The 22,026-nt window shown below is 42.1% G+C and overlaps 1 protein-coding gene across 1 annotated transcript in view; it reads right to left on the bottom strand.

Moving 5' to 3' along the window:
- The window catches only part of PKHD1 (PKHD1 ciliary IPT domain containing fibrocystin/polyductin), a 244,172-nt gene that overhangs the window by 5,687 nt on the left and 216,459 nt on the right, over positions 1-22,026 (bottom strand). Inside the window, exons 61-65 of the mRNA XM_048299521.1 lie at positions 9,003-9,138; positions 8,382-8,469; positions 4,993-5,100; positions 1,203-1,358; positions 557-691 (exon numbers count right to left, since the gene is read on the bottom strand). Of these exons, the coding sequence (XP_048155478.1) occupies positions 557-691; positions 1,203-1,358; positions 4,993-5,100; positions 8,382-8,469; positions 9,003-9,138 (623 nt within the window). The remainder of the gene's footprint in view (positions 1-556; positions 692-1,202; positions 1,359-4,992; positions 5,101-8,381; positions 8,470-9,002; positions 9,139-22,026) is intronic.

Here is a 22,026-nt window from a genome sequence, read left to right as displayed (position 1 = left end):
GACATCAGGAATGTTGGTCCCTGCCCTACTCCAAAAACACTAGAATAAATCATGGAGTCATTGAATCATAGGATATCCTGAATTGTGGGGAAGGGACCCACAAGGATCACTGAAATCCAGGCCCTGTCCCTGCACAGGACACCCCAAGAATCACAGCATGAGCATAAGGGGGATTATGCTGCTACCTTCAGTGTAGCTGGGAATTCACTCCATCTGTGTTAAAGGAGATGAAATGACAAATAGAAATAAAAACAGGGAGGAGAAGGAGAAGGCAATAAAGAGACAGACCTTTTGCGAATGCGCCATTGATCCTATACAAACCTATAGAATCATGGAATCATTAAAGTTGGAAGAAATTACCAAGATTATTGACTCTAACCACCAACACAGCACCACTGTATTCACCATTAAACCTCTACCCAGCTGCCACATCCCAAACATTTTTTGAACACTTCCAGTGATGGTGACTCCATCACTTCCCTGGGAACACTTGAACAGGTTAAAAGACATCAACTGACTCTTTTGGTGTTCAACTGTTTATGAATTGCAGTCTCACCTCCTGCTACAGACACTGCACTTTTATTTGGTCCTTGATGGCAACAAGGTTTGGTGGGAGCTGCAGGAGGCTGTGCTTGTTCACTGGGTCTCTTGGTGCTGTCCTGTCGTACATCAGGGTGTTCAGTCCTCGTTTCTGCAGTGAAACACACAGACACATCACCCTCAGTACATCTTCTGCTCAGCAGAAATTATTAGTTCAAGCAAAAGTTGAATATGTTGTTGAATATATAGTAGAATATTGCTTGAATTATGCCACCAAAAGCAGTGTCCACACAGCTTTGAACAGTTCCAGGGATGGGGACACCACCACTGTCCTGGGCAGCCTGCTCCAGTGCTTAACAATCCTTTCCAAGAAGAAACATTTTGCAATATCTGTCTGGACTCAGACACCTTTTATAGGCATAAAACTGTATAACCTTGAACTATCATAGAATCATATAATAGTCTGAGTTGGAAGGGACCCACATTGATCATTGAAGCCCAACACTTGCCCCTGCGTAAACTACAAAATATATTCTAATTACTGAATATCTCAGAGCTTTTTCTGAGTTCTGTTGTCTGAAACCCATCCTGGCTGCTCTGGGGATTGTTAAATAAAATAAGGAGTCTGCATGTATAAAATTTTGTTGATATTTCCAACTTACTGTTGCTTTTGCTCTTCCTGAACCAGCAGAATGAAAGAACAATGACGAATGCAGACGCTGCTGAACCCAGTATGACAACGAGGATCATGCTGGCCTTGGCTCTCGTGGGGACAGGGAAGGTGGCAAATGGCTGGGACACCACAGTGAACTTCACCCCTGAGAATTTAAAGCAGTCAGTTTATTACAAAAGCAAAAATGCTGGTTTCACAGCTAAAACACCATCTTATAACCTTTCAACAGGGATGCCACTGTTAAATATGCATTCAGCGACAAACCATAAATCCGTCTGTCTCCAGACAGATCCAACATTAACTGACAATATTTATTTAGGACTGAGTACCAGGACAACCCAAATGTGTAACAATATTTCTACAAGCTAGGTTTCAAGCTTTCAGTGCTTGCTGAAGCATAAACAGCTTCTTTGCATTCAACAACACTTAATATTTCCTCCATGAATTTGTCTAACTGACACAAACCCCAGAAAATACATTCACAAAGCATCTGCTTCTGAGGCCAAACAGATCAGGCCCCTACAGAAAACATGCATATATTCTGCAAGACAGAAAAACTGGTTGTGACAAGAAAGTTGTTAATACACAGTTTTTACAGGCTATACCTGAATCATATCAATATAGGTTACGGGGGAACCCAAAAACCTTCACCAGCGTGAAGATTAAATCCATAATGCAGAAAACTTCCAGTGACCTTGTTAATGTTTTCCACCATGTCAATAATGAGCATTATAAATAAAAACTGCCAGTATTTCTGCTGTTACACAGTAAATATTTAGTCTCTTGAAAGACAGAAGCTTTGGGTAATGCCCTGTGCCCAGAGATCCTAAAGTTTTCTGTAAATGGCAGAATCAAGCCAGGCACTGCTCATAATTTCTGTGTTCAAGAGATCATTGGGTCTCAGATCTGAGTCTCAAGGACTGGAAGATGCTCAATACCACCCTTTTGAAATAGAGAGAGGTTTTGGTTCCCTAAGTTATTTTCAAAACAAGTTCTGAATGCAGATGTGCCAGGCAAGAACAGGAGTTTAGGAAAACTGGCCCTGGTGCTGTCTATATACCAACCTGAAGGATGTGGATTAGCACATCAACTCATTATCTGTCTTACTACCTGACTCATTATTGGTCCTAACCCCACAGTTCTAATAATTTGGTGGATGGATATTTCATTTACTTGAGTTCCGCTTTTAATAAAAATCTAAAAGCCTCTTTTTTTCATCAATTCATTAAAAAAAATCAGAAGCGCTGTCAGAGGGAGGCTTGGAGAGCAGGGTAAGTAGCTGTAAGTACTTTTAGCAGAAACTAATTAGATTTGTGTCAGTGTTGTCCACCTGAACGAAGCTGAGCTTCATCAGAACAAGGTGGGAAGCATGTTCTGATCAGGAGAAATCTGCCTGCAGGTACAAACACATATGAACTTCAGCTGAGAGAAGAAATCTCTCAGGTATCAAGGACTCTACACAGACAGGTGTTTAAAGGTGTTTTGCGCTACTCTAATAGTCTGTGAGTAGGATGCTGTTGGTTTAAATGGAAAGTGGATGTATCAAACCCGTTGGGATACATATCCGTGAAGGGAATATTACTGTAAAACAAGGAGCAGGACTATGCAGTGGTGCTATGAATAGTCTGCTCTCCCCAGGAACTACCAGTAAAACATTTGGGATTATTGCATTCAGCATCAGCTGCACCTCCTGAGCTGTCTCCAAACAGTAAATTATGCCAGGGTAGGTGCACAGAGCAACTGGATCATGAAGATATATCCTAAACATCTACTGTTTGATTGTTTAATTTTGGTTTATTTAAGCAATAAAAGTAAATCTCTTCAGGAAGAATCTAGCAGTGTAAAAGCCTTTATATAGTCTCCAGAATGATTGCCAATTACAAGGAGCAAAAGGGATTCTTTCTTTAGTGTGTACTTTTGCATTGCACTTTGAAAGCGTGCAATAATCTGATTTACACAGGTGATACCTGCACAGGTGCATCAGCTGCCTGTAAACATTGCTACCTCTAAACATCCTGCATGGGGGAATGGCTTTAAGATGAAAGAGGGAAGATTTAAATTAGATATTAAGCACTGGCACAGGTTGCCCAGAGAAGCTGTGGCTGCCCCATCCCTGGAGGTGTTCAAGGCCAGGCTGGATGAGGCTCTGAGCATCCTGGTCTATTGAAAAATGCTCCTTCCCAAGGCAGGGGAGTTGAAATGCAATGGTCTTGAAGATCCCTTCCAACCCAAACCATTCTGTGAGTCTATTATTAATTCTTAGTAACTCTCTGACTGGATAAATATTTCAGAAAAGGGATCTCTGTTTAACCTTTGTTCAGAAAAAGGATTTTGGGATTTCCCTGGAATAGGTTTCTAAACACATTTCATTAAGTGTGCTTCCAGCCTAAAGAGTCAGATCCTATGAGGTGCTGACTTTCCATCTGTGCTCACTGAAGTGAAGGTAGTGGGAGTTGCATGTGTTTGGCAGCTCAAAATACACAAAAATCCGCCATTGAAATGCACACCTCCAAGTGCTCCTACACCCCAATTCTTCCTTCGCCAAGCCATGGGCAGCACTGGATTTGGATGAGCCACTTGTGGCAGTCTAAATGTTTGCAAACTCCTATTTATTTTTGCTCAGAATTTTTCATTACCCACTTCCACTTGGCCATTTCACCAGTCAGATGTACTTATTCCCTCTGGTTTTTTCTGGCTGAAGCAAGACATGAGAGATAGATAGATAGATAGATAATATATCTATATCATCTACAATGATATTTATCTAGCGAGACATCCATGCATATATATCTGTACATAAAGAGAGATGGATGGATGGATGGGTGGATGGACGGATGGATGATGGATGGATGGATGGATGGATGGACAGATGGATGGATGATGGATGGATGTATGCAATGCCAGAATAGAGATTTTACACATGGTCTTACAACATCTATATCTTAATATGTCCTTGGACTGCCTGCCAGACATGTTCCTGTTTCTCCAGATTTGCCTCAGCAGTCACCCTGAGGCAAGAGACCAACACTTTGACCCCTCTATACCTTCAGAAACAGATTTAAATTCTGCCCCCCAAACAGCTGCAGAGCTGCTTCTCTCGTGCAGACACCTTGAGGATTTTACATGGCAGAGTTCACGGGGTGCCTTGTCCTCTGCCCCCCTCAGCTGGCATTTCCAAGGAGGCATAAGCACACCTGCCTCCTCATTACTGAGCTGCTTAGAGACCTCTGAAGGTGCCAACACCATCTTCATAAGCTGCCAGGAGAGCCCTGGCCGAGCCCAGTCCTGGAGTCATGATCTGAATGAGCATAACCACCTATAAAGGTGACCAGGTGCAGGCAAACAGTCAGGAAAAGGCACTGTGAAAACAGCCAGGAGCACAGATGGAAAACTTCTGAATAAAAACAGGGGGAAAAAGAGGGAATGAGAGGTCCAGTTTATAGGAAAAAGTTTGTTCTGGCAACTTAACTGACTTTAAATATCTGATTTATTGGGACACATACTAGGGAATCCAGGGAGAAAGAGGCACCTTTTTCTGACAATACTTCTCTGTACTAATTCATCAGATTTGAGAGATCTTGCATGAATAGCACAGGAATCACCGAACTCTGCCACTGCCTGGGGAATGCCAACTTGGATGTGGAACACAACTCAAGCTATTTAGAGGTTTGGCATCGCTCCACCCATTCAAACACAGTTTAACTCCTTTTCTGTAAATTCAGGCCACTCGTAGGACTTTGATTTTACCAGATTAAAAATACACAGAATATGAAGCTTACCTGGAGGTGATGTGACAGTGAACACAAGTCTCCAGTTTGTCCCTGAGCTGGAGACTGCCAGATTGGAAAAGCTTGCACATCCCTCTATGACCTGCACTTGGGTGAGCCCTGGAGAGTCAGAAAAAATCATATTGCAATTAACAGCAACCAGATAAGTGCCACTTAAGGACCTCAGAGAGTCCTCATGACTTTAAGGGACTTCAGAAATCCTAAATTCATTGTCCATCCTAATCATGAACATTGTGTCTAATCCCAGAAATTTCACACAGAGGTACTCGGAAAACAAAGTCCTGAGGTATTGGAGGACTTCAGCTCCTAAATATTCATTCTTTGCGCCTATTGTGAAATGGCATTTCCTGCATATGGGGGTGTAATGTGAATGCAGCCATTAAAGGGATCAAACAAAGGTAATAGGAGCTATAGAGATGCACTAGAAAGTTCCAAATGCTCATTTTTTAATTTAACTCATGTCTTGTGTGATTAACCATTTCACCAAGGTTAGGAGAGTGATAATGAGAGTCTATTTTCTGTCCTAAAGGGATGGTCTCAAGGAGTCAACCACTGTAACTAAGGGACAAGCTGAATCTTCAGTTCTTTTCTGATTTGTAGTGTTTCACCTTGTCTTTGGGGCATCTTCCCTCCTGTCCTATTGTTAAATCTCTTGAATTTTTTCTTCAGCTCTGTCAGATGCTTCAAAAGATATTTGGCCATGAAAAATGTCTGTAGTGACTGCCCTGAGATAGTACAGGAGACACTGTCAGCTGGAAACCTAGCAGGAGGAAACTCCACAGGGAGCATTAAAATGAAACCCAGGAGACAGAGTTTCTCCATCACTTTACCTCTTGTTGTGAGCTATCAAGGAATGCATTCTGACCCAACATTTACCCTTGCTGTGGTTGTTATTTCTGTAGGCTCTTTTTAAAAGTCATAATTTACTTTGCAATTGGATCCCCGTTTTATTGTATCTTTGAGCACCAGCCAAGTCTTGGCCTTTGAGTGATGCTGACCAGCTCTGGTCTGCATTCAGGCTCTTGGGGTGAGAAGGGTGAAATTCTAAAAGCTGACAAATTTCCAAATGTTGGTTCAGGTGGGGGTGAGATGCCAGAACTTCCTCAGGATGCTGGACTTGCTCCAGTGATCACAAACACAGACTTTTGCCTGCTGAAAGACAACATGTCATAACTATTTGCTTTATGAAGCAGGTGGTTTGGCATTTTATTGCAGTTAAGCAGCACAGGTGAAGGTACATAAAGCTGAATGTGGGCAAGACATTTCTACTCTGCCATTCTCATGTTCAGGATATTGAACAATGTGGTGAAGTAGCAAGCTCTGAACTACAGCCAGAAATTGCCCGAGACAAGGTCTTAGGCAAAACCATGCCACATATTAATTATTTAGCAATATAAATGATAAAGTTTCCCCTCTCTATGACTCTGGTACTATTTAATTTGTTAATATCCCAGTCAGTTTTGACTTCATATATGGGGTTTTTCTATTTCTGTACAGTATCCAGCACACCAAACGACCAATTCCATTACAGGTCTCCAGGATCAGCTGTGGTATATAAATAATCAGTGATTTCTACTGTGAATAGACTTGGTGGAGATGTGAGGATCTAGATTTCTTTTATCTCTCCAGCCTAATCCTGGCTCATCCCTCTACCACTCATATGATCCTCCCTATGACAGTGTCTGCACAGACTACCAAGATTTTCTTGGCTCTCAAGTGAGTATCGTAATATGGATTTTAACAGAGGGCCTTGTCAGCTGTGTTCAAATACTTTACAATTGCCATTTCTAGTGTGTGATGAAGCCTGGAGTACTGTACTGTACTTCTCAACAGAGACTAGCTCAGCTTTCAGGCACATATGCTTCAAAGCTCAGAATATTACAGATATATATGGGAGTCTTCCCAAAGATCTCTCAGGCAAGCTGGTATTTAACGTAGAAGCACAGCTAATTTGGAGCTAAACTGCCTTCCACGAGGCACTTTGGCTGCTGTCAGATGAAGCAGCCTCAGTGTGCTAGACGGGACCCATTTCCATTAAATGCTGCTTTCATGTGCTTCAAAAGACGAGTGCAATAAGGGTGTTTGTCAAAGGAAAAACTGCAGCAAACTATTACATGCAGAACATCTGTACTGTGCTGCTCTTCCTTTGCTGGAGTTTATTGACTATTAATTTGATGCATGTATCTTTTAAAGAATGTGAAGTGTCTTTTGCTTCAGTGACTTTTTTTGCTTTCTTTTCCCCTCCTTTCTTTCTTTCTTCCTTTCTTTCTTTCTTGCTTTCTTGCTTTTTTCTTTCTTTTCTCTCTCTCTCTTCCTTCCTTCCTGCCTTCCTTCCTTCTTCTCGCTGTTAGTCAGTAGATGATCCAGTAATCCATGGCTTATCTAGACACATGTTCCTAAACCTAAGAAGTTTAGGAACATGGTCTGAAAAGGCATGAAAAGCAGCAGAAAAGACAAAAGGATTTTTCTAACCTGTAATCCTGGAACTATCTTGGGGTAGGAAGAATTTCTAATTAACAGAAACAGGGACTGGAAGGATGAGAAGCTCTGATCTACAGCATGAATGCTACTTATCTTCTCTAAATGTGAACTTTTCAAGTGAAAAATAACATACAAATGGCTTTACTGTTAACAAAATTCTTTCTCTTCAATAGGGAACCCAACTTTTGCTTGTGTGCACTTCTTGCTTATATTTAAATATTTTAGCAATGAAATTGGTAATGTTATAATCACTATCATTTCTAACTTCTAATTTACCAGCATATGACCATCCACATTTGTTTGATTCAGCTCTCTACCTTAATGAGTTTCTATGTCTAAGCATGTTCACAAAACCTTGAGGGAAATCCTCACATTTAGAGTTTTTCACGAGTTTTCATGAGCCTCTCATGAGTACAGGCCTTTTGATAAATGAGCACCAGAAGGGAAACATTTAGATCCCCCATGAAAAAAAAAACCACTTTCACATTATAATATGTTAATGACAATCCATAGGCAGTTGTTTCTGTCTGTACTTGGCCTGATCCTTTGCTGGGATAAAAAGGTTGTTGTGGACCCTAAAGAAATTACCCCAGTTAACATAAACTGAAAATCAAGTGTTAGGATTTCTAATTCTTCATTCTTTTCTTTTTTAACCCCAGATATGTCTTTTCAAGACAAACTATAGGATATACTCCCATTAAGCTACCAGAGAACGAAAATACTTTTTGCCTGTAGCATATGACTGGGTAGTTCACCCAACTCCTACTGCAACCTTCTGTTTTCAGCCCAAAGACTGGTTTTCAAGCGCAGTATTCCTCAGGGAGAACTCCTAAATTTATCATCATCATTTTGCATAGCTGCTTTGCCATAACCCTTGCTGTAGGAAAACACATCCAGACCTTTCAGCACAGCCTGGGAGGAGTCCTTGAGATGAGCTGATACGACCCAGGGTTCTGCAGGAGGCCCCAGTTTGTCAATTCTTTGACCCTGGGAGGAAGACCAGAAGAGAAGAATTAAGATCTTGTCTCCTCAGCAAGAGCAAAGAAAGCTTTGAAGGTTTTAACATCTGTAATTTTTTTTATATGTATGTCCCCAATCTGAGGGCAGTTTGCATTTATGTGTCACATATTACAAATGTCACAAAGTTCACCATAACTTTTCAAGAAGAGGCCATATGACAGAAGGGGTCAGGTTGGAAGGCACCATGGTGGCTCCTCTGGTGCCACCTCCCTGCTCCAGCAGGGCCATCCCAGAGCACAGGGCTGTGTCCAGACAGGTCTGGAATATCCCCCATGAGGGAGACTCCCCACCCTCTCTGGACAATCTGTTCAGGGCTCGGTCTCTGCACAGGAAGGTTCTTCCTCCTGTCCAGTGGAACTTCCTGGGATCAGTTCCTGCCCATTCCTCTGGTGCCATTGCTGGGTCCCACAGAGCACAGCCTGGCTCTGCGCTAAAAATCTCAAATGTCAAAATAGTATGGAATTAATAGAGATATCCATCCACAGGGAGGCAAATTCTACCTTTCTGTCCAGGAAAATTATTTTTGGCTGTACAGGAAGCTGCTTCTCGATTTCTCCATCTGAGGGCTGCACCTGAACAGAGATGCTGTAGGGTCTCATGTATAAGCAGGTTTCTGAGTGTTGTCTGCTTCCATTTCTTTCACATGAAAAAGGATGGGGGAAAAAAAAAAAAAAAGAAAATCAGAAATAATGTACTAGAAGTTATTTTCTGTTCCTATTTTCTACCTACTAATTTACCTTATCATAACCCTTTGATTCCTTGAGTGAGAGGTGAGAGCAGCATGCATGGAGATAGGAAACAGTCATCACTTCCAAGCAGAAAGCAGCACCAAAGTATAAAAAAATCCTTTTGTTTCCGCCCTCAGTTTACAGATGGAAAAGTGAGAAATGAACAAAGTAATGTTTGTCGCTGGTATCATGTTGGAAGTGTGTGGCAGAGAAAGGGATTTTATGGATTCATGGAACCAGCACCTTACCCCCAAAGTCATCGTTGTAGCGCACTGAGAGCAGTGGAGCCTGCAAATGTTTCCTGTCCAGCAAAAAGATTTTCACTGAAAACCTTTGAGCTCCTCTAAGAACAAAGTCTTGGCTCCTCTACACAAGCACAGCACTCACAGGGCTTTATTGCATTTTTTTTTCCTGCCATCACCTTCCCAATTTGCAAAGTCTGGAGACTGAAATACAGCAGTTACAGACACCCCCTTGAAAGACATTGGATTTCCAAGCCTGAAATTTAAATTAGAGCATCCCAGGAGAGCGCTTTTGCATTTGAATAAAGAATCAACACTCTATTCTGAGCCTGGATCATTTCACTCCCTCTCCCAGTGCTTTGTGTCTTTTAGTATCTCATATATATATAATTTATATATATATATAATGCTCTAATCTGCAATTGCAATGAAGTGGCTGGGGTTTTGGTATTGTCTTGAAATGAAAGAAGAAAAGCTATTCATTGATCTCCAGTGTTTGCTTAAAGGTGTTTACAAACGCAAGATATATGGATCTTAAGTTTCCTTTGCTTTTAACTCATTTTTTCTAGTTTGGGTAATGGTTGTGGATGTTTTCTCAGAGTATTACTCTGTATTACGAATGAGAAACTGTTCATACCGTGGCGGATGGGAAATACTGGTCTGAACTACAGCTGCTGGAAAGATCAGCTAAGGCTTTAAGGATACGTGGAAGCTCAAAAGGTAGCTCAAGGATTGAAGTTTTAGTTCTTATCTTGGTTCTTTTTCTTGTATTTTTGTTTCAGTGGGAAGGTCTCAAAGGCAGCGTTAGGTTTGAAATTTATGTCAAGGGTATCAATAAGGTGCTGTTATCCACCTTCTTCCAAAACTGTGTGTTCGGCTGTGTGACCAAAACTCACTGCAGGAGCAACACACCAAGTCACTCCTGTTTTCAAGCTAAAGATCTGCAGTTTTCTGTCAGCTCCCTGGCTCCAGCTGAGCACAGAGAGGTTCAGATGAGTTTTGGCATAGTTTCTGTTAACCCCAACAATTTTTTTTCCTCTCCTCACCTTATTTAAAACTGACAACAAATAAGAAAAATGCCCTGAATTCACATGCCAGGCCCTACATGGTAAAACTGTGCTCATCTTGCACAACAAGGAAGGCTGCTGCAAAATGTGGACCTAGGAAGCAGTTCTCACTCCCTGGAGTGAGCAGAATCATAGATTCATAGAAACATAGGAAGTTTGAATTAGAAGGAACCTTAAAGCTCATCCAGTTCCATCCCCCTGCCATAGGCAGGGACACCCAGGTTGTTCCAACCCCTGTCTAACCTGGCCTTGGACACTTCAAGGGATGCAGCAGCCACAGCTTCTCTGGGCACCCTGTGCAACCCTCACAGAAAAAAATTTCTTCTTAACATCTAACTTAAATCTCTCTTTTAATTTAGAACCGTTGCGCCTTGCTCTTTCACTCTTTGGTAAAATAACAGTGAAGAAAACAGAACATAGCAAAACTAGACATGGTTAGCTAAAATGGAAGTATAAAAATAAGTGTCTGTTTGTGGATGATTTGAACCTGGCTTACACAGCATGGAATGCGGTGTTTATATCCCATATGCTCCAACCTGACTCATGCCGTGAGGGACCCCCTGCCTTAGGGCACAACCCTGCACACAGCAGGTTATATCCCTTAAAATGATGCCAGCGTGGAGGAGAAAGGAGCATCCTGCTGCTCCCCCGCTAATTTGTGCTGGAAGGAAAATAGGCCTTTCCTGGCACAGCTTTGCTCTAGGAGGTGGAGGTAGATTTGTGCTCATAGCCCAGAGAGGACCAGAGCAAGACCTGCCTTTCCCTTCATCCCCTGGGCATGAAGGTTGTGCTGTTTGCCACTACCCTGCAGTCTCGTGGACTGCTGGTTTTCAATTCCCTGCTGACAGGGAGCAGCTCTGATTCTCAGTGCCCTGCAGCTCTTCTAAATGTGGGCACAGCAGGCTGTTGGGGATGCTTCCGTCAGCAGGGACACCAGGAATCCCTGATCCTGTCACCATCAGCGCCAACACATGTCTGCTGAACAGGCTGAGGCTCCACAGGAGAGCAAGTGCCTGTCCTTTAGCAGTGGGGGAGTTAGAGGGCATAGAAACTAGAGGGTTTGCTGCAGGTATTATGGATTAATTGAGAAACTTGGTAGAGAAATTTAGGGCAGAGGAAATGAAGTATCCCTGAAATCAAGGAGAATTTGTCATTTTATTTACAATTGCAATAATAACTACAATCATAAAATCATAAAAATCATCTTGATCCAACACCCTGCCATGGGCAGGGACACCTTCCACTATCCCAGGGTACCCCAAGCCCCATCCAACCTGGCCTCAGACTCTTCCAGGGGTGGGGCATCCAGAGCTTCTCTGGGCAACTTGTGCCAGGGCCTCACCACCCTTACAGGGAAGAATTTCTTCCTGATATCTAATCTAATGTAATATAGTAATATTACTAATATAGCTATATCATATCATCATAATAATTTCAACAACAACAATAGTAATAATAATAATAATAGTAATAAACAATAACTGCTATTATCAATTGATTTCAAGGGGAAGGAGGCCAGGATGAGAGCCTGGGTGAAAGGTTCATTAAAGCTGATGGATATGTGTCTACTAGAAAACTAAATGATGCCAAAAACAAGCCTTGGCACTGACACCTGATCATCTCTACCATTAAACTGTCAGCCCCTCTCAAGCTGTGGTTTAGGTCTAATGCCGAAGTCCAGAACAATTCCCAAATGGTCTGGGAGCTTATACAGTCAGAAAATATTCTCACTTGGAAGTTTGGATGAGGCCACACTGAAATATGTCAGCTGGCCTTGGTGCCAAAGAGCAGCCCCTGGCATATTTAATTTCCTAATAGATGTTGAAATTAATCGAACAGTTGTCTGGTATGTCTGCAATGCTAGTGTTGTAAAATCAATATATCCTTGGAAGGGGAAGGAAATTGGGAAGAATTTCAGGACTAATATGACTAAATGAATCATGATCCAGCCAAAGAGACATCTTTCTTTGTTTTTGAAAAGGTGGAGATTGCTGATGAATTCAAAACAGGAATTCAAGAAAGGGAGGTGCAGCAAGGATAGGGGATAGGCAAGCTGAAAAGTTGTGGAAGACAAAGTAGGCACAGATTCACTGAAAGGATTGTGAGGAATTTAATATCTTTGGGTGAGAATGGGTTCTGATGTCATGGGATGACAAAATAAGCCAGACCTCTGCCCTCTCAGGTGCACTGTTGGAGCTTTGCCTCCCCCTGCAGATCTTATCACTAATTAATACAGACAGGGAAGAGAGGCATGAGCATCAGAAGACAATGAGGAGTCTGATGTCATTCCTATTTTAAGCAAGAAAAGACATTTGAAGGATGACTTTTATTTCCACCAATTCCCATATTTTCACACATTATACAAAGAAACCAAAGAGAATCATCGAGTCCAGCTCCTGGCCCTGCACAGGACAGACCCAAGAATCCCACCCTGTGCCTGAGAGCATTGTCCAAGCTCTTCTTGAACTCTGCCAGGTTTGGTTCTGTGACCACTGCCCTGGGGAGCCTGTTCAGTGCCCAACCACCCTCTGGGGGAAGAAACTTTCCCTCATATCCAACCATGACACATTTTCATGCCATTTCCTCAGGTCACTGGTCACTCAGAGCAGAGATCAGTGTCTGCCTCTCCTCTTCCCCTCACGAGGAAGTTGTAACTGTGATGAGTCCCCCCTCAGTCTCCTCTTCTCCAGGCTGAGCAAATCAAGTGACCTCAGCCTCTCCTCCTATGACTTTCCCTCTAGGCCCTTCTTTCATTAGGACAACGAAGCTGATGAAGGGTCTAGATGTGGGATCACCAGAAGCCTTTAGAAGGAGAGGGATAGTGCAGATGCATCAGATAAGAGAGAAACATCCTCCAGATTCATTAGTGACTTCCCTTAATTGCTGTAGATGAGTGGAAATGCCCCTATTTACAAAGCCAGTGGCGAGGAGCTAAGCCAGGCCTCCTCCATAACACACTCCCCAAGTTTACTGTCAGAGAAATGTCTTTTATTAAATGTAAACAGCATCCCGCCGGAGGTCAGAGCTTTGCCGTGCTGCGTATCCCAAGGTAATACCACTTTAAGCTCCACATAAACTCTTAAACAGTTTCTATCCTAAAACCAGACCGTAGGTGGTACAGTTTTTTACGATATGTTATAATAGTGCAATAAATCTGTTAGCTTAAAATCGAATCTCCGTGGCCTTTTAGAGAAATCATCATTAAATGCAAGGCCCTGTTAATGATGCCATCCCAGTGAAATTGTTTAATCTGCTAGGGGGGTGGAAGGTCACCAAATGAATTTTTTATAATACATCAACTTGACACGCAATAGGGAAAACTGTAATAGATAAAAGCAAAGGAAAAGGGCACTGTCTTCTTCTGATAGGTCAATAGCAGCCAAGAGAGTCACTCATCCACTTTTCCTTCACTACCGTGCTCCTTTTCCATTTAATATGGACACCCAATTAATACCTCAGCACCATAGACAACCTCATTTTAGGTGAATTATAGCAATTTCTTCCCCCTTCTCCGAAATGAAAGTGATCACAATACATCATAGCATTGTGCGAATTAACGTTAATTGATTCGAGTTACCAAGCATTGATGGGCCACTTCTATAATCTGGTCCTTATTGGGAGCTGGAAGGGATGGAGGGAAGATTAGATTGCATCCCCCGTTGCTTTGACGACGGCGGTCACCTGATGGCTTGTTAGACAGTTGTACGCTTCTATTGCCGGCCCCAGTGGGGTCGTCAGTAAACTGGAGTGATGTCCAAACATCATTACACGCTGCTCCGATATTAAAGCAAAGGGATTAGCACCTTATTGCAGGCAACCTGGATTTGTCATTGTGCTGTCGTTATCCAATTTCCAGATGATAATGTGACTGTGGCCTGCGGGCACGAGGTCCTACAGCCAAACCAAGGTGCCCGTGTATGTATATATATATATAAATATATTTTTTTTATACATATATGTATACACACACACACTCATATACATATACACACATGCACACTTCCCCACAAACAGCCAGCAGCCCAAGCCATTTAACCCTTTGCTCACCAGATTCCTGCTAACAAACATGTGGAAGAATTTTTCCCCCTTTCCCATCAGACGCTCACTGCAGGACAAGAGTGTGAGCGACAGCAGAGCGGGGTGGTCTGGGAGCTGACACGGCCGTCACTCACTCGAATGTCACAGCAGACAAGCTCTGCTGATAGTGGTGACACCACTCACATGTTAAATAAGGCTGAGTGGGGACAGGATTGGTCCCTTGGAGACGTGGCTGGCAGCTCCTCTCTGCTGTTGCCTGTGTCTTGTAAATCATCACTTATGTTGTAGGTCCCGTTGGTTGTTAGGAGGGAAAATAAATCCATATGTGACACAAGCAAGGCAGGTTTTGTTTGACAGCACCAGGGTACCAGTGCTGGGATCAGATCTCTTTATAGTGTTTGAGAAGCATGACAGGGACACTCCTGGATCTCCTGCACATGTCTGAACGTTAATTTCTGAGGGAACATTGGAATAGGGAATAGCTTCTCTTGAGCTGACCCTCTTCATTTTTAACTGAGATGTAATAACACAAACCCTTCAGTTTCAAAGACCACGACTGGTGTGGAGAATATGTGGCAATTGATCCTTCCTTCCTCCCATAGGGACATATAAAGTCCTGTGCTCCTTTTCCTGAATTTCTCCAACCCTCTCCACCTTCCTCTTCCTCTGCTTTCTCCTACTCTCCTTTCACCTTTCCTACCTCCTGCTCCTTTCCTGCAGAGGAGCCAGTTGAGTTTTGGAAGGCCATTGTCAGAGCAAGCTGTGATTTCCACCAGAGTTATCTGGTGGGTAGAACTTTTAATTGCCTGAATCCACAGCTGTCACCTATGAGTGGGAATGACAAATTCTTGGATATATTTGCCATGTAGACGATATACTAACAGAAACTTAATTTAAAATTTAAGGCTTAGAGGTGAAATATATCTTGGTGATAGACCGTTTAACTCCTACGCTGTCAGAAGGGTTCCTGCTCAGGAGAGCAGTGGTGAAAAACTATTTTTTTACTTATCTACTATTATTTCAGAGGCAATGTGAAGATCCATGAATGGTAGTTTGGAGATTTGTTTGAAAACTTGCTAGGGAAATGCTGGCTTCACACAAGGCCCACACACAAAGGGCTGCTTTTGGTAACTTCCTGTTCAAAACCAAACAATCTTATGGACAGACATCATATTTTTTGGTTGTTTGGAACAGTCCCTGAATGACAAATACTTCTGCTTAAGTTGCAATTCAATTACTCTACTGACCATGGACTGAGGTCAAAAGATGCTTCCTTAGTTTTCCCTCCTTGATTTAAATATGAAGAAAACAAAAAGCTAAAATAATAGATCTGGGGCCTAATATCTACATAATTAAAGACCTTTGTAACATTGGCATCCCTGGTATGACCAGGTCTTCCTGACACTGACAATTCAGCTTTGATGACCAGTTTCAGTTTTACCAGAAGCAAAAAACTAGTAAGAGGTTAAAACTTCACTTTTGATCAGACAGACCAATATTCTATTGACACAGAATCCTGTCACACAAACTCTTTTTACATGCACTGTAACCATCTTCTCTGTGGGAAGATGTGTCTGAGTCTCTGAGTTCCCGATGAGCATCCACCTCTTACAGCCCATCTCTCAACTACTCAGTTTCCCAGTAGGAAAAGAATTATGAATTGGCAATAAAAATTTGATCCTGGTTCCTAAAGTACAACTTGATCAGGCAGTTTTATATGACATAACACTTTCTATATAAGTATTGACCCTCTCTTCGTTCTCATGACATTTCTTATCCCATTGCTTCTATAAAGAACCCATTACAGAATCCCACTCCTCTGATGGAAAACCCTGTAGGTTATTCCGTGGACTTTCCCACCATTTTACTAGACTGCTAAATGACATGTTGGCCACCTTAACTATCCCCAGACTATTAAATAAATAAACAAGTAAGTAAATAAAATTCACAATATAATTTTGGCCATGTGTGGAAAAAATCATGAAAATAGAATTGAATAGAAATGTGAAATGTTCTCTTTTCTGTTCTATTGCAAAGTTCCTCTTGTTTATTATATGAGGAGGAGCCTACTTTTAATTTTAAGTGCAAATTCACCTCTCGATGTCTTATACTCATTTGTTCCTGTGCTGTCATTGTCCATTATTATCAAGAGATTCCTCACCAGTATTCAGTCTTGCAACATATTTTCAGAGATAAAATTATATCCTCCCAAATTTGCTTTGCCAAGTGAAACAAACTCTTTACTTAATGGTTTTATGATTCTATTCCTTACTTCTTAAAATAACCTCCATTTTCGTGATCATTTTAATGTCTTTCCTTTTACTTACTTGAACTGAATTTGTCTTTTTTGTACATCAACTGTGAATAAAAGGCACATTCTATATAAGAATATGCCCTCTACACTGTCTATGTGACTATCTAACCTAAAATTAAGTAAGTTTAAATTAAAGGAGATTTTAAGCTTAGTTTAAGCTCCTGAATATCATCTTTTCCACACCTTCACTTGAGGTGTGTGTGACAGATAAAACTTCGATATAACCTCAAGTGCTACAATATCTGCACCTCTTGACATGGAGAATTTTAGCATCCTGCCTTTGCCTGCTCTCTGGAGGAAAAACTTGGATCCTCATGCAGGGAAAAAAGTTGTCATGTCTTTTTTTACAAAACCCTATGCAACTCCACACATCAGCCTGCCTGAAATCTGCACAGAGGTTACCAAATCACTTTGGGTTAGGAGGTGTCAGAATTCATCTGGTTTGATCTCCAGCCCTGCCTGCCTGTGTATGTGCCATGTGACACAGAGAATTAGTAGTAATATCTCATTCAGTGCTCTGCATGGGAATTGCTGTTGGAATGAGCCATTCTTTAATAATTTGCTTCCATTTTATTCCTTGCTGTGAGCCTCAAATTTCCTGCCCAAGCACCATTTTTCACATGTTACCTCAAACATAACGCTTAACAAAAAAATATTTCAGTTTGTAGCAGGTTAAAGGTCCACCAAGAAGGAGCAAAGCACCCTGCTGTAGTGTGGGGATAGGGATTAAATGGCTTCTGGATGACTGTCCAGAATTATTTTCCTGATTTTGTATGAAGGCACCTGCACAAACATACACAATACATTCACCATTGTGCTTCTTGTTCTTTCAGATTTATATTGATATTAGGAAGATTTTGCAAAACAGGGATTTGTATCTGTAAATGCATCACAGTATATATTATACAGACATTCACAGGAAGATAAACTATGTGATAGACATCCCTGACTCTCCAGCTGTGCAAGACTATAGCAGTCACAGCAATCACCTCTGTCTTCCCTTGTCAAATTAATGAGCCGTGCTTGAAGTGACCCTAACAAAGGAGTTAAATTAAAATCATGTATAAAAGAACTTCAAATCAAAACAGACATGCCATATTTTTTAAAGGTTTGGCAGTGTGGTATACAGATTTACTGACTAGTACCTGACCACAGCAGGGTTTTCAAGGCTCCCTTCAGCCTCACTGTTCTGGGCTGCAAATGAACCTCCAGTCTGTGCTGATTAAACAGTTTTTTGCTGTTGTTGTGTCATAGACCCATAAAATCATTAAGGTTGGGAAATACCTCTAAGATTATTGAGTCCAGCCATTAACCCAGCTCCCCTGTATTCACCTCTAAACTATGTCCCCAAATGCCCCATTCATTCACAAGCCTTTTGAGCACTTCCAGGAATGGCAACTCCACCACTGCCCTGTGCAGCCTGTCCCAATGCCTTCACTGACCACTCTTTCAGTGAAGGATTTGTTTCCTAATATCCAGCATAAATCTCTGCTAGTGCAACTTGAGGGTGCTTTTTCCTATCCTGTTGTTTGTTACCTGGGAGAAGAGACCAACCCTCCCCTGGCTTCAGCCTCCTTGCAGAGATGTTGATTCACCGCTCTCAAAGCCCAGGGAGAACCTGGCAGGAGTGCAGGTTCTGTGCATATCTGATGGTCCAGTTGGTTTTGCATGACTGAGGTGTGAAAATATTCCTCTTTTCCTTCCACAGAAAAATACATGGAATACTTAGTCTGACTTGTAATCCCAGCCCATTTATCCATGTCTGTGCCAGCATGTGCTGCTTAAATGGAGACAGATAGACAGTGGGGACAGTACATGTCCCAACAGGAAAACCCTGATTTCATTTCACAGGTTATCTGTGGCTTTATTGCATCAGAAATGTCAGCCATGAGTAATTCCAGAAAAGCTATGACTGATGGGGAGCAATAAATAACAGTGCAGAGGAGCCCGAGCAGCTGAGGGTGGATGAGTTCTGAGGCAGTCCTATGATTTGGTGATGTGAGTGTTCTCTTCAAGAAAGATCCCTGGTCCTCCCATATATGGGACAGTAAATCTGTGGCTTTAAGCAAGCACTGCTCTTGTGTCTGTAGTAAAACAGCCTTCTTCCTAGAGAGCTCTCCTGATCCTTGGTGCTTGGAATTTTTTCACAGAGTGTGCACAGATAGGAAGCAAACCTCAGCTGGGAGAGCAGTCCCAGTGTGGAGGTGTCATTTCTGCCTGAAAAAGCAGTCTTGAGGTTTCCTTGCTGGCACACAACAGGTGCTTCCCTCCTTTAAATGATCTCTTGGGATCATGTCTTGGGATGGTGTAAATAATGGGATGCTTTGGGTTGGAAGGGACCTTAAAGATCATCCAGTTCCAGCCCCCCTGCCATGGGCAGGGACACCTTCCACTATCCCAGGTTGCTCCAAGCCCCATCCAGCCTGGCCTTGGACCCTTCCAGGGATGGGGCAGCCACAGCTTCTCTGGGCACCCTGTGCCAGGGTCTCCCCACCCCCTGTAAAAATTTTCATGTCATTTTTCTGCTGTCCCATTTTACAGTGTCCTCCAGTGCAACACAAACACCCCCACTCACAACTGTGATGTTGGTTTTGCTGATACAAAATACAGCATGCCTTCAGAATTTGGCCCTGATTTAAGATTTGATCTTGAAAATAATAATTTCTCACTGGGCTTAATGCAATACTGCAAATAAACAGCAAAACCCCAAAACCAAAAGCATAAAAGCAAAAATTAAAAAAAAACAAAAACCAACAAACCCAAAAGAAAAAAAAATAAAATCCTACCACCCTCCAAAAAAAAAAAAAAAAAAAAAAACAACAAAACCTCAAACAAACAAAAACCCCCACCTACATCTGAAACCAACAAACCAAAAACAAAACCACAAACCAAAATAAAGACTCCTACAGTCACAGACCAGTGTCCTCCCTGTGGCTGCTTCTCCACCACAAGCCACACAGTGTCTACTAAAAAAGTTAAGCATGAGAACAGCAGTTTGTATCGCTGGCAGACATCAGGATGGTCCAGGGGTCAGCAGTAAATGGGAGAGGATGTGGTATTAATTACAGAGGGTAAGTCTTAGACAAATCCAATTTCTTTCTTGCATAGATGGAATATATGGAATATACTTACACTTGGGTAAGGCTCAGTAGTGCACAACATCAAAAAAAACCATTATGCAATATCAAGAGAGTACACAATAAAGTTGCCAAACATCAAATCCCATGTCCCCTATTAAAAACAGATGGGATATTACCTTTTTCCATATTACCCATATGCTTTTAATACAGTTTCAGGATCTGATGCTGAAATACACTGCTGTCTGCTCCCATCCCAGCCCTGCTCCTCACAGCCTCCTCTGTAGATAAAGCCTGACATCTGGCAATGTCTGTGCAAATAGTGGCTTTAAGAGGCTGAAAAGAGCAAGACAGGGACAGAGGAAGGAGGGAGAGAAAGGGTTGTTTGTTGCTGTGGAGGAGAGGGAAAAACAACCTTCAAAAAGTGGGTCTAGGTATTGAATATCAATAAAATTTAGTATGTACAAAACCGACCAAGAACTCTCTAACTGGCAGACCTCAAAAGGGAGCTCCAGTGGGAAATTATTGTAGAGAAAAGGAGTTTCCTGTGTTGTTCTGTCAAAATGAGATGCAGGTCTGTTGCTGTATCTGCATGGAGATACAAATATAAAGCCACTACTGATAAAATGCATAGGAGGGTTTGTGGGCTGATAAATTACAAACAGAAAAGTCAAATATGGGGGCCCAGATCATGTGGGATGTAGGATTTGGGCAAACAGACAGAACTGGGTTCTGGAAAGTTAGAACCAAAAAGGAATTGAAGAATACAGTGAGCAAACAGAAGACCATGAGCTCTCCTGTTTCTGTGGGAGAATGGGTTAATGGGATCATTGAATTGTGCCAGTAGAAAATGGGATTTTATACCACTTTTGCCTTTGGCACAATACTGTACAATCATAGAATACCAGGTTGGGAGGAACCTCAATGATGGTGTGGTCCAACCTTTCTTGGAAAAATCATGGTCTAGTCAAGGTGGCCCAGCACTCTGTCCAGCTGAATCTTTAAAATGTTCAGAGCTGGGGAATCCACCAAGAAGGAAACCTTAAGTCATGCACACTTCCAAAAGGATTCAGAAAACAGAGATAAAGAAAGAAAGAAACACTCACCAGAACTCAAACCTTCCAAATATTTTTCAAAGTAGACAGTGAAGTGATTTGATTATCTGAAGGTACATGGAGGAGGAGGAGGAAGATTCAATGCCCATAAAGTTACTGATGTAAAAGTGGAGGAAAGAACAGGAAGCTTGTTGCTGCCTGTTTTGAGCTTCCCATCCCCCCCTCCCAAAGACATGTGCTCCGAGTTCCTTTGTTCCAAGCGCGGGCAAAGCCAAATGTAACTCAGACTCTTCAGCAGTGTCTGATTGGCCGCTCACCCCGGGTCCGCCCCCAGTCATCCCCTTGCCCCTTCTCCGAATAAAAAGATGGTCGAGGGGAGGCAAAGGCTCTCTCTCAGCTCAGCTACCTTCCTGTAAACATCTCTGGTCGTCTGTCTCATTTGAAGGCTTCTAACTGCAGGGAATTGAGCAAGCAGGGAGCTATATTTCTCCCTCTTTGCTTCTGCTGATGGTATTTGCTCTGCAGCTGATTCAGGTACCGATTTTAGAGCTACTAAAGTGCTAGATCACCCTTGCTACCTCTCAAGGCTGCTCGAGGCTTTCTAAGGCATTGAAATATAAGCGCTAGCCGGTATAAAGCTGAAAAGATACCTTCCACAGAAGCTCTCATGAGAAACTGAAGGCAGAGGCTGACGAGAAAATGGGCAAGTATTTGTGACAGCAAGAACAGGAATAGCATCCAACATCTAGACACATGTTCAGGTAGTACTGGATGTGTCCAGCTCTTGTATCATCAAGACCAGATGGTTATCTAGAATTTTAGCTAAAAAGAAAGATTGACACTAAGGCATCAAAGTGAAGAGTAGTGGCCTGTATCATGCAGGATATTGAAGTAAAAGATTAAATAGACTTTTGCGGCCTTAAATTTTAGAAGTATATGAATAAATGTTTAGATCTTCAAGATAGCTAAGACAACAACCCATCTTCAATAACACATCCCCACT

The sequence above is a fragment of the Corvus hawaiiensis genome, chromosome 3 (assembly GCF_020740725.1).
Source record: "Corvus hawaiiensis isolate bCorHaw1 chromosome 3, bCorHaw1.pri.cur, whole genome shotgun sequence".
NCBI classification, from domain to species: domain Eukaryota; kingdom Metazoa; phylum Chordata; class Aves; order Passeriformes; family Corvidae; genus Corvus; species Corvus hawaiiensis.
The sequence above is the reverse complement of the archived record's forward strand: the minus strand, read 5'-3'. Positions and strand labels throughout refer to the sequence as shown.